Source organism: Mangifera indica, chromosome 17 (assembly GCF_011075055.1).
Source record: "Mangifera indica cultivar Alphonso chromosome 17, CATAS_Mindica_2.1, whole genome shotgun sequence".
NCBI lineage: Eukaryota > Viridiplantae > Streptophyta > Magnoliopsida > Sapindales > Anacardiaceae > Mangifera > Mangifera indica.
In genome coordinates, this window is record NC_058153.1 from 761,873 (window position 1) to 778,603 (window position 16,731).

General features: G+C 35.7%; 3 protein-coding genes and 1 pseudogene across 6 annotated transcripts; all 4 read right to left on the minus strand.

Moving 5' to 3' along the window:
- Positions 1-757: 757 nt before the first annotated feature.
- On the minus strand, positions 758-3,454 carry LOC123200598 (endoribonuclease YBEY, chloroplastic-like). 4 transcript variants are annotated; one of them, XM_044615859.1, is made up of 7 exons: positions 2,962-3,454; positions 2,603-2,854; positions 2,430-2,525; positions 1,947-2,121; positions 1,762-1,830; positions 1,578-1,678; positions 758-1,464 (listed from the first exon to the last, which is right to left on the minus strand). In XM_044615859.1, exons 2-7 carry the CDS (start codon positions 2,819-2,821, stop codon positions 1,417-1,419), a joined length of 708 nt encoding a protein of 235 aa, XP_044471794.1. In that variant the 5' UTR covers positions 2,822-2,854; positions 2,962-3,454; the 3' UTR covers positions 758-1,416. The 4 variants fall into 4 exon arrangements, 3 of the variants coding, with proteins under 3 accessions (XP_044471794.1, XP_044471793.1, XP_044471795.1); XR_006498646.1 differs by having other exon boundaries at positions 1,418-1,464; positions 1,762-1,826; XM_044615858.1 differs by having other exon boundaries at positions 1,418-1,678.
- Positions 3,455-4,116: 662 nt separating this feature from the next.
- LOC123200599 (receptor-like protein kinase 5) lies at positions 4,117-7,461 on the minus strand. The gene is made up of 2 exons (XM_044615862.1): positions 4,796-7,461; positions 4,117-4,647 (listed from the first exon to the last, which is right to left on the minus strand). Exons 1-2 carry the CDS (start codon positions 7,419-7,421, stop codon positions 4,205-4,207), a joined length of 3,069 nt encoding a protein of 1,022 aa, XP_044471797.1. The 5' UTR covers positions 7,422-7,461; the 3' UTR covers positions 4,117-4,204.
- A 4,184-nt stretch (positions 7,462-11,645) lies between these two features.
- Positions 11,646-16,673, minus strand: LOC123200604 (annotated as a pseudogene).
- Positions 13,301-16,371, minus strand: LOC123200837 (protein KAKU4-like). The gene is made up of 6 exons (XM_044616232.1): positions 16,134-16,371; positions 15,841-15,902; positions 15,651-15,760; positions 15,341-15,456; positions 15,111-15,232; positions 13,301-13,594 (listed from the first exon to the last, which is right to left on the minus strand). Exons 1-6 carry the CDS (start codon positions 16,369-16,371, stop codon positions 13,301-13,303), a joined length of 942 nt encoding a protein of 313 aa, XP_044472167.1.
- Positions 16,674-16,731: the final 58 nt, after the last annotated feature.

Genomic DNA, 16,731 nt, shown 5'->3' on the forward strand with positions numbered 1-16,731 from the left:
CACGCCACTCTTGTTCTGCACGATAAATCCAATTGAGCTGATCTTGCATATCCAGTTCTCTGTCTCTGTCATTGAGATCTTTAACGTTATCAGCTGATCTTTGCATGGCTAATGCATGATTGAAAAGCTAATTTTGCCGGAGAAGGTTCCATTGATTTTGGCCTTACAAAGCTTCATGCATGAAGTTAAATTGAAGCCTAGCAATTTGTAATTATTTTACCAAGAAAGACTCCTTTTAACAGGATGTCACTGATTTATTACCCTCCGCCGCCATGGACTACTGCAACTCTGCCAACTACACAGACTCAGACGGAAAGCACCACGACAACGATAATCAAGTGTAAGTTTTTGATAAAGATTTGCTTAATTTTTGCGTAAACAAATTTTAATTAGCTATAATTCAACCATTACTCTTTTGTCTGCGTAAACAGGTGTAAGTAGACCATGAATTGGCCTTCAACCACAGCTGATCTAGCCAACTGATACCCCGATGTTTTTCCGAGAAAAAAATTAATGGCATTCGGCAATGCATTGGAAGGCAACTACTGTCTTATTGTCCCTAAACTTTTGCCTCTTTCTTGAGCAAAACTCAAAATCTCACTCTTTGTCAAGATCATTACTATTTTTAATCATATTTGTTGATTAATTTTTTGAAAATTTTAAGTATTTAATAGGATATTAATGATACGATGTTAATTGCAGATGTAGGAGGCAGCCTTGTACTAATTGCAATAATTATAGTAATAGTGATTGTTGTCTGTTACAAATGTGCAAAGAAGGCCAGCAAAATAGTTAGTCCAAGATTTCAGAACACTAGCTCTTAAAGCACCACCACCACCAATTCGAATACCACCAATTACACCACCACTGCTGCTGCTGCCGCCGCCGCAGCCAAAAAACAGGCCCATCCAGCAGCCTAAAGAAAGGGCTCATGTACCGAAGGCCACTGCTACGCCTATGGAGAAGTTCATCCAAAAAATAGAAAGTGAGAAGCCTGTCAGATACACCGTTGAGGACCATATACCATGTCATTCAGAATCAGAGCTGATTTTTAATGGTTTAGTCAACATTCTTCTAACTGTTTTATACTGATTTTGAGTCAGTATAGAAGTTAATATTATATCTTTGTCTACAGCAATAAAAATTGGCTGGTTTGTTAATCTCTTGGCTGTTTAGATCTCAAATATTGCTGTCAGCGTATGTGAGAACTGCTGGTCAAGTTGAAAGAGGTTAATAAGCAAAGTTTGAATTAAGATAATGGTTATTGGAGTTTCACTATTAATCAAGTCTTAGGAGGGTGCCAAAGATCAAACACAAGGCACTTTTATTTAAGATGGAGAGAGTTGGGACATTCGACCTGTAGCTTGTAAATTCGAACTTCATCTCCTATGTTAAGTTGATTTCTTTGTAATGCCTCTATGTTAAGTCGGCCTTCTTCAAAACATTTATCACAGCTGGACGAGTCTGTTTTAGAAACAACATCCAAATAAATTTCTATAGCATAAACATATACTTCTAAAATGATCTCTTAATGGTCCCCGCAAGAAATAAACAAATACATTTTCATCTGCGCTTACTTTTCCAGTGGCTATCACCACCTTTACACCCCTTGACAATGCCTCCTTCAATGCTTTAGCATTTGTAAATGAAATTTGACTTTTACTGTTCAAAAATGTACCTTGCATTTGAATAGAGAATAAATCATTACAAATTTTAGGAAAAATGAAGAAGGTTTCGAAGACAATGTAGGTGCAATCTTACCATCCATATCGCAGAAGATATAACTGAACTTTGGTTTATAGAATCGGAGACTTCCTTCTTTCTTCCTGTCTTTTCACACTTTATATGTCAGATTAGCTCACTGCCAATATATATGTGGCTATTACACATTCAATATGAATAAAGTCAGTATGCATCAAATGAGAAGATCCATGGGATATAATTACCATCCGACTGCTCGATATGAAGATTTGCATTAGTTTCAGAATCATATGCACTCTGTATCAATCCTTTTCCCTTCCACCCAAGACTCTTCAAAAGAGATTCTTCCTCCTCCATTTCTGCTTCGGCCTCCCGACTAATCTCATGATCAAAACCCAAAAGATGTAACAGCCCATGAACCTGCAAATGTTAGAGCGATTAAGAAACCCACTTTATACATTGCCTACCACACACAAGTATTATTCTTGAAAAGACAAAAAAATAAAAAAAAACATTATTGATCTACTTGAACATGCCCACTACTTAATTCCATTTGAATCTTCACAGCTATGGAATATCTCAGACCAAGAGATACGATTCCTCAAAAATCAAGCAATTATGTATATCCACTGTCTATGAGGTATAAACTACATGCATACAGAGACAAGTGAATAAAGCAAGAAACTGAAAATGTAGAAGCTACCGATTAAAACAATTTTTAAACCAACCATGAGGATGCGTATTTCATCAAGAAGTGAATGCCCTCTTTCCTCAGCTTGTCTTGCAGCCGTTTCAACTGAAATTACAATGTCACCTAACATGAGCTACAAAGGAAGAAAAGTAAATCAGGTCAGAAAGTTGCCACCCAAACTAAAGCTTAACGAATAGAAAGAAATCTTACAACTGGAAGTTCTAGTTCAGGAACATGCTGTGACATGGAGAGAACATCAGTAGAATGGTCCTCGTCCCTCCATTCTTTGTTAAGCTTACGAATAAAATCATCATTACAAAGGAGTATAGACAAGTCAATACTTTCGAAACCACCCAAGTCTTTTATAGAAGTGTCTATTGTTTTGTACTTTGAATCATTCAAACCATTAAAGGCCGACTTCATCGACATCGGCGCATTCAGTCGAAGCAGTTCTGCTACATTCTGTAACAGATCATATCATTAATTAAATTCAACATTTTGCACGCCAAATGTTTGTAGAAAAGCAATACGAATAATACAGATGAAAAAATAAACAAATAAATAAATACCGAGATTTCAGGGTCATCAGGCAGCTCGTTTTCAATGCAAATGCTAACGTCCAGCTCCAACTCTTTTTCTTTACTCTTGGTGGCGCGTCTCTTCACTTTCCGGTACTGTCTCTTTCGGTGCAGATCTTGACAGATGGTTTAAATAGCTTCTCATCTTTACCGGTACAAAGCGCGTGGAATTTCCGCCCGAAGACGGAGGAATTGGAGAAAGATGGGGAGGGAAAAGGCTTAGTGTTGTGAGGAAAGAGAGAAATGGTTGAAGAAGAGAGAAGGAAAGGCTTGGTGATAGCGAAACGCGCCATGGGAGGAGTGGCGGAGGGAGGGAGCAAGCGGAGGAAAGGAGAGACGCGAGGGAGCATGTCTGTTGAAACGAGAGATGCTGTTGAGGGCGGTAATACCGGCTGTGACATTCAACAGGGAGAGTTTAAGCTTTGGAGCCTCGTAATTTGGGCTTAGATTAGTGGTAAAATCATAATTATGAAGTCCAGAAGCCAGTAAATAATTGTTCAAGGTAACTGATGGGTCCTCCACTAGGGTTGGATTTTCTTGATTCTGTCAAGTCAAGAAGCTTGGCTTCGCTGTCCGGTGAGATCAAGAGAAGTTGTCGGGGCTCTTGATTGTGCAATAACCTACACATGTCATCATAACTAATTGACAGTGCACACCATCGCCACCTATACGAGTTTTAGACACGAACAATTGTCTTCCAATCCAACTTCTTGGGTTGTGATCCACACCCTCAATTTTAGAAGTAGTTGCGGTGTTGCTCTTGCAATATTTGCTTAGAGAGGGGAGTCAACGCTAATCATCGTTGCACATGTATTAATCGTCTAAAACACTAATTGCAATTGTTAAAATTTTATCATTTTTTTCTCTTTTTTTTTTTTCATCAGAAACAGTTGCTGAATTAATTATTCTTGTATGGTATTTACCCATGCTAGTTTGCAAAACATGGCAAGAAGCAATTGCTGAAAATTTCAGTTGTCGAGAAGAATGTAAAAAACACAATGAAATCACATATTTCCAATTCCTTTTGTTGCATCTTTGGGATCTGGCATGCTTAAATATATGCTATTCAGGTTTAAATTCTATATGAGCTTGCTGCATCACCAATTTATTGACTCATCTATGTACAAAGTACAATACAACTGAAGTCATTAACAAGAAATATATATATATAGAACACAAACTGGAAGCCATAACAGGACTCATTCTAAAGCAACATTCAAAATCTTATGGCAATTTATACAAGACTCTCATTTCCTTCGCCATCTGTTACCTTCTTACTGCGCTTGTAACCGTAAAGATAGTTAGCAGTGCTAAGAAGAGGAGCAGTATCAACCTCCCTTTCTGTCTTTCTCCCTCGAGAAATTTCCGTAGGATCACAGCGACGAAGAATCTTCAAAACGTCTTTCATCGAAGGCCTATCGTTTGGTGAGTTGCTTGTACATCTAAGTCCAAGTTTGCATACGGTGGTCATTTGTTTCAGGCAATCTGCTTCATTTATCTCTGGGTCAAAAACCTCCTCGATAGGCTTTTCTTCTGCATAATGTCTCCATGCCCATTCTGCAAGGTTTGAATACTCATCTCCTTTGTTAGGTTCTTTTCCTGTCACCAACTCCAGGAGGACAACTCCAAAGCTGTAAATATCAATCTTCTCATTCACTTTTTTTGTGTAAGCATACTCTGCAATGAAATCAAAGAATTGTGTTAAAAGCTGATGTTACATGAAAATTTGGTCAACTATCAAGATATTATCTGTTTTAGACATACAGGTAAAGTAGTCCAGTCTAGATTTGTCCAGGCATGTTATTAGTTTGTGAATTATTCTTACCTGGAGCAATATAACCAAAAGAGCCAGCAACTGCAGACATTGTGCGAGGCTCTCCTTGCTTAGCCAACATCTTAGCAAGTCCAAAATCTGCAATTTTTGCTTTGAATTCAGAGTCCAACAAAATATTGCTAGACTTTACATCTCGGTGAATAATTTGTGGAGAGCAGTCGTGGTGCATATAGCATAGACCTTGTGCAGCTCCAATGGCAATCTGCAGTCTTCTTGGCCAATCCAGAACAACATGATGGACCGAATTCGTCCCTGATGATATGGAACTTCTCTTTGATGCATGAAGCCATCTATCCAGGCTTTGGTTTTCCATGTACTCATACACAAGAAGCTTTTTATTTTCACTTGAAATACAGCACCACAACTTAACTATATTTGAATGCCTAATTCTGCCCAATATTTCAATTTCAGCAATAAACTGTTTTTCCAACTTTTCATCCAGTGTTCTGTTGTTCCAGATCCTTTTAACAGCGACAAATTCACCCGAATGGTTAATGGAAATCCTGTACACCTCTCCTGAGCCCCCACTTCCAATCAGATTACTTTCTGTCAAATTTGACAAAATGTTTGCTTCTGTGAAATCCAGTCTATGGAATGCGGTGAGCTCCGATGTTGCTGGATCTTGCTTTCTCTTTTTATATGGGTAGTATCTGACCACAAAAAAACCCAATAAAATAGCAACCAAGAGAACACAGACTGCCAGAGTTAAAGCCACAGCTAGGTATTTGCGCGAAATTTTGCCGGAGTCCCGGAGTTTGGTGTTACAACTTGGAAAATTTAGAACTGGAGTATCAACACAAAGATTGGAGTTGTTTAAGAAACTGTCTTCATATGCAAGGTTATTGAGCTCCTGGGGAATCATCCCTGAGAGTTTGTTGGAGGACAGGTTTAGAAGGGCAAGCCTCAACTTACCCAATTCAGGTGGGATTCCACCTGAAAATTGGTTGCCTGATAGATCTAAATAAAGCAAGTCAGGCAAAGATCCCAATGCTGCAGGAATTTTACCTGAAAGTTCGTTTCTGGAAAGATTTAAAGCAGTAAGTGTCTGCCAGGAGATTATATGGGAAGGCAGTATGCTTGAAAGTTGATTACCATCAAGCAGTAGAGTAGTAAGCTGAGGAAGACTAGTCAGCTCAACCGGAATTTTGCCTGAGAAGAGATTGTTGCTTGCCTTAAAAACAACCATATTTTTCCAGGAAGCAACGCCAGCAGGAATTTGACCTGAAAATCTGTTGTTACCGATTTCCAATCTTGTCAAGTTCCATGCCAACTCGCTCGGTAATTCACCCGAAAAAGCATTGTTGTTCAGTATCAAGCTTGACAGATTGAAAGTTGTCCAAATGCCCGGAGGAAGCTCACTGGAGAACTGGTTGTCATAAAGCTGGACTGTCCGCAAAGTGCTGCAATTTCCAAGCGACTGTGGCACCTCTCCACTAAGATTGTTAGAGAAAGCAACAACTCCTGTCAAAACACCTGCAGCACATAAATTTTGAGGCAGTTGACCACTGAATTGATTAGAAGACACCTCAAAAGCTTCAAGCTTTGAATGAAGGCCTAGTTCTGGTGGCAATACTCCACTCAAATTGTTTTTAAATACACGAAAACCTGCCAGTGAAGGCATTAGGCCTATACTTGCCGGCAACTGCCCAGAAAACTGATTTGAAAAGAGATTAAACAGGCGCAAATACTGCAACTTCCCAAAGTCTTCTGGTATGGAACCGGTCAAATTATTCTTAGAAAGATCAAGCTCAACCAAATTTCGACCTTCAAACGAATTTGGCAGCTCCCCAGATAGTTTATTACTGAAGAGATACAAGGATGTTAAGTTCTTCAACGAAAACAACCCACCAGGAATAGGACCCGTCAGACTGTTCACGGACAAAGACAGGATTTCAAGACTCGTGAGATTGGTGAGAGACTCCGGGATTTCGCCCATCAAGTTTGCAGCAGCAATCCACAAAGTCTTCAACTTCTTTAACTTTCCGAATTCGACTGGAATACTTGCAGGCACAAACTTTTCATTATACGCCATATCCAGAACTTCTAGATTGGATAAGTCTCCGATTTCTTTCGGAAACGTGCCATTGAACTGATTTTGATAAAGATACAGCGTCCGCAACTCCGACAAGCGGCCTATACTGGAAGGAATATCGCCGGAAAAGTTGTTGGCCCCAACATTGATGTATCTGAGAGACGAAAGTCGGTCGATATTGCTCGGTATCGGACCCACGAAGAAATTCTGAGACAGGTCCAGGATCTGTAGCCTCGTGCAGTTCAGGATATCGGGAAACGCTCCGGGGATGTTGTTGTAGGAAACGTCCAGGGAGGTTAAGTTTTTCAGGTTGCATATTGTTGGTGGGATTTTTTCGGTGATAGTTTTGTTCTTGAGCGAAACTCCGGTGACCGAGTTATCGGTGCAGTTGATACCCGGCCAGTGACACGGTGATGACGTGGTGTTCCAGGAAGTAAGAGATGGTGGATTGCCCAGTTGTTGTTTCAGGTTGAGGAGGACGGTTTGTTCTTCTGTGTTTGGAATTTGTGAAATTACTTGGAAGGGTACAGAGATTAGAAGGAGAGTGAGTAGTAGCACTGGAGATGGGAAGGGTAATTTAGGCATTTTAGATAGTTCCAGCCCGTTTCTTCGGTTGAGTTTTTGCGGGGACTAGTGCGAGCTGGATATGAAATTTAGTTAGCGGAAGAGAGTGAGCGGGCTTATAATAATGTTGGTTTTGGGAAATCAAAATGGGGCCAGAAATGAATAGAATTACAGGATTGTCACTTATGAATATTCAAGTTTGGTGTTGTCATCCCAGTCAAAAACAGAGTAATTGATTCACTTTAATGTTTTGAATGCCGCGTGGATAGGGTAATGGGTCCTATCGGATTGGAATAGGAGAAATTTGATGTGACTTATCATGTTACAAGATCAACGGAGGAATCCTGTAAGTTATATCGATTTACACTTATGAGAATATTCAAGACAAGCAAATCTACTATTTTACATATATATATATATATATATATATATATATATTTAAAGTTTTTATTTATTTTTTTGGATCATCTTAAAACGATCCTTCAATTAGTTATCAGAACTTTTGACACAATTTACAAAATTTATGAGCTTAGCACGGTAATTTATGAGTTGTATCAAAAAATTCGTATTATATATGATAAGATATTAACGACTATGGATCATATAAATAAAATTATATATTTTTTAATAAATAATAATTTATATATTAATAATAATATATATTATATAATTGAATGAGATTATATTTTTAATTAAAAATTACTTGAAAAAATGTCATTGCTATACAAATTAATATTCTTACATTGGAATAAAAGCCAAAATCAAGTGGCTGGTTTCTTGCTGTCGAAAGCATGAATTCCAAAATCAATTAGCTGGTTTCTTACTTTCTAGAGACAATTACCAACGGTCTCAGTGACAGGGGTAATTTTGTAATTTTAGATTATGTAAGGTCTTTTTCTGGCACCGCTGTGGCAACTAACTATTTTTTTAATAGAGTAAATAACAATTCCACCCAAGGTTGGGTTGATAGTCTAAATCGAAACTAAGATGCGATTATAATATTATAAATAAATTTTATATCAATAAAATATGAGAGAAATATTAAGTTTTTATGTATACCTTCATTATTTATATATACTTAAATATGATCAATTGCATAATATGTGAAGTTTTAAATTGTTCAAACATGTTTTACTTTATAAAAACTAGAAGTGAAATAATGATAGACTGTATATATAAAATAGATTATATTTTAACAATAAGTCAAGAATATTTAGACGGATTTTATAGTGATTTAGCAAGATTGCACTTTTGTGGGTGCTATTCAATGTCAATATATTTTTTTCAATTTTGGAAAAGTGAAATGACATTTATGTCCTTTTACCAATAGTATTTTTCTAACAAAGTTGGGTTTGGGGTGGGTTTTTATAGTTTAAAAGTCAATGAGTTGGAACAAAATATCGTCAAAGCTTGGGTGGGAAATAGTCATTTGCTCTTTGATAAATTATTAACTTATCCTATATGAAAAATGACAGTCAAAGGATTAATATAAATCAAAAGTATTTGGCATGGTAACGGCGAAGTTTGTTAGGAGAATATTGACCATGTAGAATAGCCATATGATCCTAACCTCGGTCAAACCGTGAAAGTGGACTGTCCTTTTATGTTTGAATTATATGTCACTGCATTAATTAAACTAAATATTAAATTAAATACTAATAATAATATATACCATGGCTTTGTTTTTATAGATTACAAAGAGCATTGACATTGTGTGAAGGGTTCAATTACAAAAGGTTACCAAAGTTTTCCTGGTTCAAGGAATCAGTTGTAAAAAAGGAACTAGAAATCGTATCATATTAATTTTGATTCACTAAAAATAAGGATATGTCTACCAAAGTAGATTCTATTTCAATATCTTCTCGTATTTTTCTTTATGATGAATTAATTTGCTAATATATTATTATTTTTTTACTCATATAAAAAAATAATGTGTTTATATATATTATGAATATCATTCTTAGACTAAGCTTTTTCAGTGTTTTTATTTTTAACCGAAATTATAAAACGACTTAATACTTGTAATTTCATTTACGAGAACAAATTATGTTAACATCTTTCAACAAATAAACAAAAATTCATTTATAATATTACAAATCAATTCTTAAAAGAACTCTCAAAACTAAATTTTTATTGATAATTTGATTAATTAATGATTGAATAAAAATTACAAAAATTAATGCTTTTTAAATAGTCTTTCTCTTTTAACTAGATTACAATAAAATGAATCTTAATTAATTCAAAATTCTTTAAAAAAAAAAAATTGGACTTAATGCAGTGAGATATAATATTATTAAATTATATGTCACTGCATTAATTAAACTAAATATTAAATTAAATACTAATAATAATATATTATGTTTGAATTTATGTTTGAATGAATGAGACAATGCTTTGTTTGTACCAAGAATATTAATACAAGTCATTTTTTAATATTATATTATGCATTGCTTACTTCACGTGTTGCCATTTCGTCAAGCTATATACTCACATGGAGCTGGGGCAGGAAGTTATCATAGGTAGTCCTGGCAGCTTGTCATGAACCGACGGTTTTAGTTCGAAACTATTGATTCACGGTTTGAAAAAATAAATATCTTGAATCAAAATCGTAATAGAATGATTTATAATCGATTCAGAACCGATGGTTCCGCTTCATAACCCCGATTCAGAACTGACAGTTTCAGTTCATGACCCTGATTCGAAATCGATATTGAACCGTTAATTATAATACATGATCTTGATTTAATTTTTAAATTATTAATTACAATAATTGAAAATTAAAAGAAAGATTTGGACTTAATTTTTCAATTAAGCTTCCTACGTATCTTCTTAGGGTTTAAAAGAATCAAAGTCTCCGTTATCTTGACTATTATTTCTCATCATCGAACTATTCATAGTTAAATCAAACGATTCTTCATTGAAGTCCATTTTTATATCTTGTTGGCGTATTTCGACTCTTGAACTATCCACTTTTATATAATAAATAAATTTAATTATATAAATAAATTATATGATTAATTATGAAAGATAATAATAAATAATAAATAAAATTAATTATAGGAATAAATTTTATAATTAATTATGAATTGTATAATAAAAATTGAAATTGAAATTAATAAAAAATAAAGAAAGAATTTAATTAAATTTGAGAGAATTTAATTGAAAGATTGAGAGAATATTTAAAATTGAAAGGATGAAAATGAGAGTAAATGAGAGAGTTTGAAGGATTTAATGTAGGAGAATTAAGAGATTGAATGGATATATATAGAAAAATTTTAAAAAAGGGCGGGGGGTTAAAGAAATATAGAATTTTTGCAAGGAAGTTTTTTAAAAGTGTAGGGGACCAACCGTCCCTGCAAAGATTTTGAGGGAACTGTTGATTTTTTTTTTTTAAATTTAAAAAAATAAAAAAAATTCAAAAATAAAATAAAATTACCGGTTTATAAGATGTAAACCACTGGTTCATAAACCGGAGTGAACCGACAGTTTTACAGTTTAAAATTATATAAACTAAGACCGAACCATCAAAATCCAGTTTCAATTTTGGTTCAATCCAATTCTGGTTCTAGTTATATTCAAGCCGATTTTGGTCCGATTCACAGGCCAAACCGGCCTGTGGCCAAAAATTGGCGCACCGAAATTTTTGTGTGAAACTTGTTTATGTTCTAGTGTTGGGAAACTCAAATAATATATATATATATATATATATATATATATATATATATATATATATATATATATATATATATATATATATATATATATGAAAATATACATGTTTCCCGGGGGGGCCTATCTTTTCTAATTCACATGTGTGGAAAGGTTTTTCAATTTTAAATGATCATACCAGTCAAGTAGATCTTGGAAGGTGAAGAAAAATGGGTAAAAGTACACCTAACCATTGCAACTTGAAGGCCTTCCAGGTTTGGAGAGTTCCTTGCTCAACCCTTGAATGGAGCTACATGCTAAACCTATAGGTGGATTTGATTCAATCTGAATTGAGCTGAATCTAGGCTAGCACAAGTTCGGATCAAAGACACAAAGTTCAACATAATTTCTTAAATCGAGCTTGAATAAGTGGTTTTTATTTCAAACTCAAGCTCGACCCTACAACTCCTGATTTCTTCAAGTTCAAGCTTTACATAAACTCTAGTGAATCAAGCTCAAACCAATGATACTTAGTGCGACTCAATTGCAACCCTAGCTATATGCAATTAACATACACACACACATTCAAAGTGCAACTGAAAAGAATGGAGAAACGCATAGTGCTGTGATAGAGGTAATCACATGTCTAGTAACATCAGGCCTTGGCTCGGCTTAAAATCTGTTTATGAATTCTCATAAAACCGCAATAACTGCAAGTTGCATATGGATGATGATAATACAACACATTGAAATGGTAGAAAGGCTGATTAATAAGCATAGTTACAGAACAATAACAACTAACCGTCCACTTGTACTCAAGTGATGGCACCGGAGGAGCATTAAAGCTCTCCAAGACCCCTGCCTTACTTCCAGTACACTTTGCTGATTCCTCCTTCTTACCACCGAAAAGCCCTCCAAACCAAGAAGGGGAAGATGGCGATAGACTCTCAACCATTGAAGGGGCTTGACCTGGCAATTGCCCATTGGATATCCAGGTACACCAGCCATGTTTGCAATTAGCTCTTCCATGATGGGGATGTTCTGTGGAGCACTCAGAACCTTATTTAACATGATCCCAGCTCCTTCAATCAAAGCAAGTAAAACCCCACCAAAAATTGCTGATCTGGAAGCAGCACCGAAGCCCTGACGGATTGAAAGAAACCCTCCAGTGGCAGCACCAGCTATGATTGAGTTCCATGGATCCTCTTTCTGCCGAACATAGACCATTGTGCAGTCAAAAGTGGAGAAGAGGCCACCCCACACAGCAAAACTACCACCAACACGAGGTGCATTCATGCGCACAGCTTGAGTGCCTCCAATTAAACGCGCTCCAGAAGGAGAGTTATATATGCCTTGAAGAAAATAGAATCAAGAAACTTACAAAAATAGAATCCAAGTATTGGTCTTGAAAAAAACAAAAATGTATCAAGAAACTTACAAGCAAGCTCATGAAACACAAAACAGGAGAAAAGGAAAATTGAAATGAAAAAAATTTTCATAATGATACTGCTAAATATGGGGGGAAATAAAAATCAACCTTTGTTGTACAGTATTGAACTCTTCCGGTGGTTGAAGTCTTTGTTCAGAGCTTGGTCTCCCTGCTGTGCAAACAAATAAACAAAATTAGGCAGATTTTGTTAGTGCAGAAAAATAATGGAAGAAAAGAATTAGCCCAAATAAAAATGCATGTAAATATATTCTAGGTTTCATTCACATATAGAATATCTATTTCGATTGTTCCTACACAGAACTCCTTTTCCCCATAAAACTCAGCCATTAGGTAACAGACGATTATATCTACCATTTTACGCAATCTATCCCATAATATGGTGGATTATGCGAGTAATAGAGCCCAGATTTGAGAAAATTTACAAGATGCACCTCTAGTTTCCTCCATGGTTTGGACATCCTCCAAGACCTTTGTGTGAAGCTGAAGAAAAATGTTAAGACATCAGGTTACTCAAATTTTATCATATGTTAACAAGATAATAACAAAACAAAAGCGTAAGAAATGGCATTTTCCCCAGTTACCTTGTTTTGTTCAGAAATAAAACTGGCTCGATTTGATGACAGAGGTTCATTTTGCAATTCGTCTTGAGTCATCTGTGAGAATAAAGGGGCAAAAATTGAGGTTTCATGTCTTAGATTATCCACATTATAATTTCTCTAGATTCTGAGAAATAAAACAAGTTCAAAATCAGGCAATTTACCCTGCTATTGTTGACAAAAATCTATAAATACCAAGTTTACAATCAAACTGGGAAACAGATCACACCTGGTAAGCCATATGAAGTAGTTACTCCTGTAACCAAGTTTAACGATGCATCTACTGATATTGTAGAGTTCAGTACTTTGTCACTCATTGTAGCTTCTACCTCCTCAGCCACTATGGACTTCACAGCACTCCTATTCTCTGAAGTGAGTGCAGACAAATCAATTTTTGATGATGGTAGAGTCCTTAGCATCTCTTCTGTTGCTTTGGATCTCACTTTTCGTAACTCCTCAGATATATTCCATGAACCAGAGGCAGGAGAATCCCTTTTAAACTGCATTTATTTTCAGAACAATAAAAAATAAAAATAGTCAGCATGTAGAAAAGGAAAAAAACTCAAATCAGAGAAAAAAAAGACTAACAAATAATACAAGATAGCTTGGCTAAGTCAAAAGACTTCAATTATTCATTTATTTATCTTTATTCTTTTTTAGGTATTAATTTCAATTCTGAAATGGTGATTACCAACAATTCAGTATTTTCTGCACGTATGTAACTTAAAAATACTACAGTAGCCGGTCGTAATACCCTAGCCCAACATCATTTCAACAAATTCAGGAAGTAGTTGACAGGTTTGATAATATGACCAGCTTTTTTAAAAATTTCATTCACCCTAGGATTTATCAGTTAATAAATTCAAACCTTTTAAGTTTGTTCCAAATTTCCAATGATTTTAACCTTTAATGAATTCTGTAATTGAGATATATGCCCACCAATTTAATATAATGCCAAAACTTTCTATACAACTTATAAGCCAACTTCATTTACGAGAATCATTTTTTTAGCAACAAGCTCAACTGTTCATTAAAAAAACAAAAACAAAGATAACCTTGGATGACAAAGATGAGAAACCAACTGAATGTGGTGTTTTGCCGTTGAAAAGCTGTATCCTAGTTGGTGATGGTAATTGGAATTCCATAAGGTTCCCAGATGGAGAAGTCCATAGTGGACATGTTCATATATCAACTGGAGAACCTGCTTCAGTATCAGAGCCCTGCAATGGGAAATCAATTTAGATATGCAAATGGCATTACAATTACATCCGTAATCTTTAATCTCAACTGTTATTAATTCTGCGTTATCTATAGTAAGTGAGGCAGTGATGTTTCCACCAGTATTCAAACAAATATACCATAACACAAAAGCTACAGAAGGATTTCATTGGCCAGTGAAAATACAATCTTCATCTGCATTCCCGAAAAGGAAAACAGAAAATTAAAAAAATACTAACACATATTAATGAAAAAAACACATATCTTAAGTTTTTTTTTTTCTGCAGCCCAAAAAATAAAAACTTTTGGGCAATTTCATAGCAGGGAAGTCAAAAGCATTTCATATATCAAAATCAAAATCAATTGGAAGAGGCCCTATAACTAATAAACCAAACTATTTCCCTCATGAAATTAAAATGATATAATACCCATACATACATACACGCACATATATGTTAGTCATTCCGTCCTGCAACCTTTCACATGTTTCAAAATCCACTCTACTTAGGCATGTCAATTAGTAGGAGTTTGCAATTTTTTGTCTTTTAGTAAACTCACATTCACATTTATGAAAAAGGCAATGTTTCACACACTCCTATTAATTCTTCCATATGAGAGTTAACTTATGCATTATGAGTTTATGCCTAATGTTCGAGTTCATGCCTCAGCATTCTCAGATATATATAAAATTGGTGAGCTAACATAAAATAAAATTATATTAATCTAGAGTCTGAATAGAAGTGATTGAAAGAAAGTATAAGGTCCACCACAAAGATACTATAGTCATCAGTTACGAACATGAGGCAACATAGCAGAGTTCAAGATGCAGGTTCCAAGTTCCAAATCTGACTTTGAATTTGAACCCAATTTCTTCTCCTCTAACCACTTTTTTGCCTCCGAAACAGCTGCACTGCATAGATCTGGCATGTCAACATATGAAATATAATTACAGCAGCAATCAATTTCCATATTTGACAACTCAGTTTTTTAAATGTCTTGCATTTGAAGTGTTTGTAAGAAAGCAATACCATTGTCAGCTTTTTTATTAGAGAGTTCACTAAATCTTCCATCCTCTCCATCTCCATAAATGGGGCTATCTACAACTCTTGACTTAATAGTACTCGTCAGTCTATTGAACTCTTCCCTGGTTAAACATTAACACCATATATGACTTGGAGTCAAACCATTTTAAAGAGACACAAAGATAAGAAAATAGCACATAGAAACTTTCACAGAGTAATACACTCAAGTATGTTAAAATAAAAGGCATAAGAGTAGTATTAAAGGAAGAAACAATCACGGAAAAAAAATAAGAGAAAGCTGCAAATTGGCAATTACCTTGAAAATGTCACCTGCATGACAAGCCGTTCTATTAGATACTTCGTTTCACTCTTCTCCACAATAGACGGCGTTTCACTCGGCTGCTGATTAACTTCTAGAGCCCGTTTCTAGCATAACCACATATATCAAAATCACAATTCTAGAGAAAAGCTGAACCCTATAGTAATTATCACAAGACCTCACTTACCTTTTTGATTGAGTCAATTATCTGAGGAGACATTTCATTATCAATAAGATCACCGTCATCCTCTGAAAACATAAACAATCACGAAATTAGACACGTTTAATTCGACGTTACATTCTACTTCACTGAAGCAGAAAATCCACAATATCTCAATTTAAAGCATATTTATAAAAAGAAAAATTGAGTCGCAGCAAAATTTAATTTCTCATTTCTACTTTAAATAGCACGAGATCTCTCCGCTCGTTAAAATAACCTTCACAAACGTACTTAAGGTAGAAATCAAGCTGAATTGGAACCCGAAGAGGAGGAAGATGAAGAAGCAGAAGATTCGCCGGTGAAGACAGCACCGGTGGCAATCAAGCGAGTAGGCGAGTAAATAAATTTGGAGAGCCAATTAGGGTCTTGGGGTGTCAGATTCGGGGATAATGCTGGGCGGTCGCACGGAGTCTTGTTAGCAGCACTTTGCCTGGTGCGGACCATTTGGCCTCCGGATCGGGGCTCCGTGAGTCTCCTGGATCTGGCAATGCTGGCCATCGTGCTCGTGCCTGCGTGGAGGTCCGTTAGAGGCTGAGCGAGTGAATGTGAAACCAACTAAACAGACTCGGTCTCTTTGTCTACAGCAATAAAAATTGGTTGGTTTGTTAATCTCTTGGCTGTTTAGATCTCAAATATTGCTGTCAGCGTATGTGAGAACTGCTGGTCAAGTTGAAAGTGGTCCATAAGCAAAGTTTGAATTAAGATAATGGTTATTGGAGTTTCACTATTAATTAAGTCTTAGGAGGGTGTCAAAGATCAAACACAAGGCACTTTTATTTAAGATGGCGAGAGTTGGGACATTCGACCTGTAGCTTGTAAATTCGAACTTCATCTCCTATGTTAAGTTGATTTCTTTGT

Coding starts and splice junctions, on each gene's coding strand:
- LOC123200598 (XM_044615858.1), bottom strand. CDS start 2,821: ATGTCGATGAAGTCGGCCTTTAATGGTTTGAATGATTCAAAGTACAAA. Junction 1,831..1,946: donor TCATATCGAGCAGTCGGATG/GTAATTATATCC, acceptor AAGTGTGAAAAG/ACAGGAAGAAAGAAGGAAGT. Junction 1,679..1,761: donor TATCTTCTGCGATATGGATG/GTAAGATTGCAC, acceptor TTCAAATGCAAG/GTACATTTTTGAACAGTAAA.
- LOC123200599 (XM_044615862.1), bottom strand. CDS start 7,421: ATGCCTAAATTACCCTTCCCATCTCCAGTGCTACTACTCACTCTCCTT. Junction 4,648..4,795: donor TTTTGGTTATATTGCTCCAG/GTAAGAATAATT, acceptor ATTTCATTGCAG/AGTATGCTTACACAAAAAAA.
- LOC123200837 (XM_044616232.1), bottom strand. CDS start 16,371: ATGGCCAGCATTGCCAGATCCAGGAGACTCACGGAGCCCCGATCCGGA. Junction 15,761..15,840: donor TAATTGACTCAATCAAAAAG/GTAAGTGAGGTC, acceptor TGGTTATGCTAG/AAACGGGCTCTAGAAGTTAA. Junction 15,457..15,650: donor ATGCAGGTGACATTTTCAAG/GTAATTGCCAAT, acceptor ATGTTTAACCAG/GGAAGAGTTCAATAGACTGA.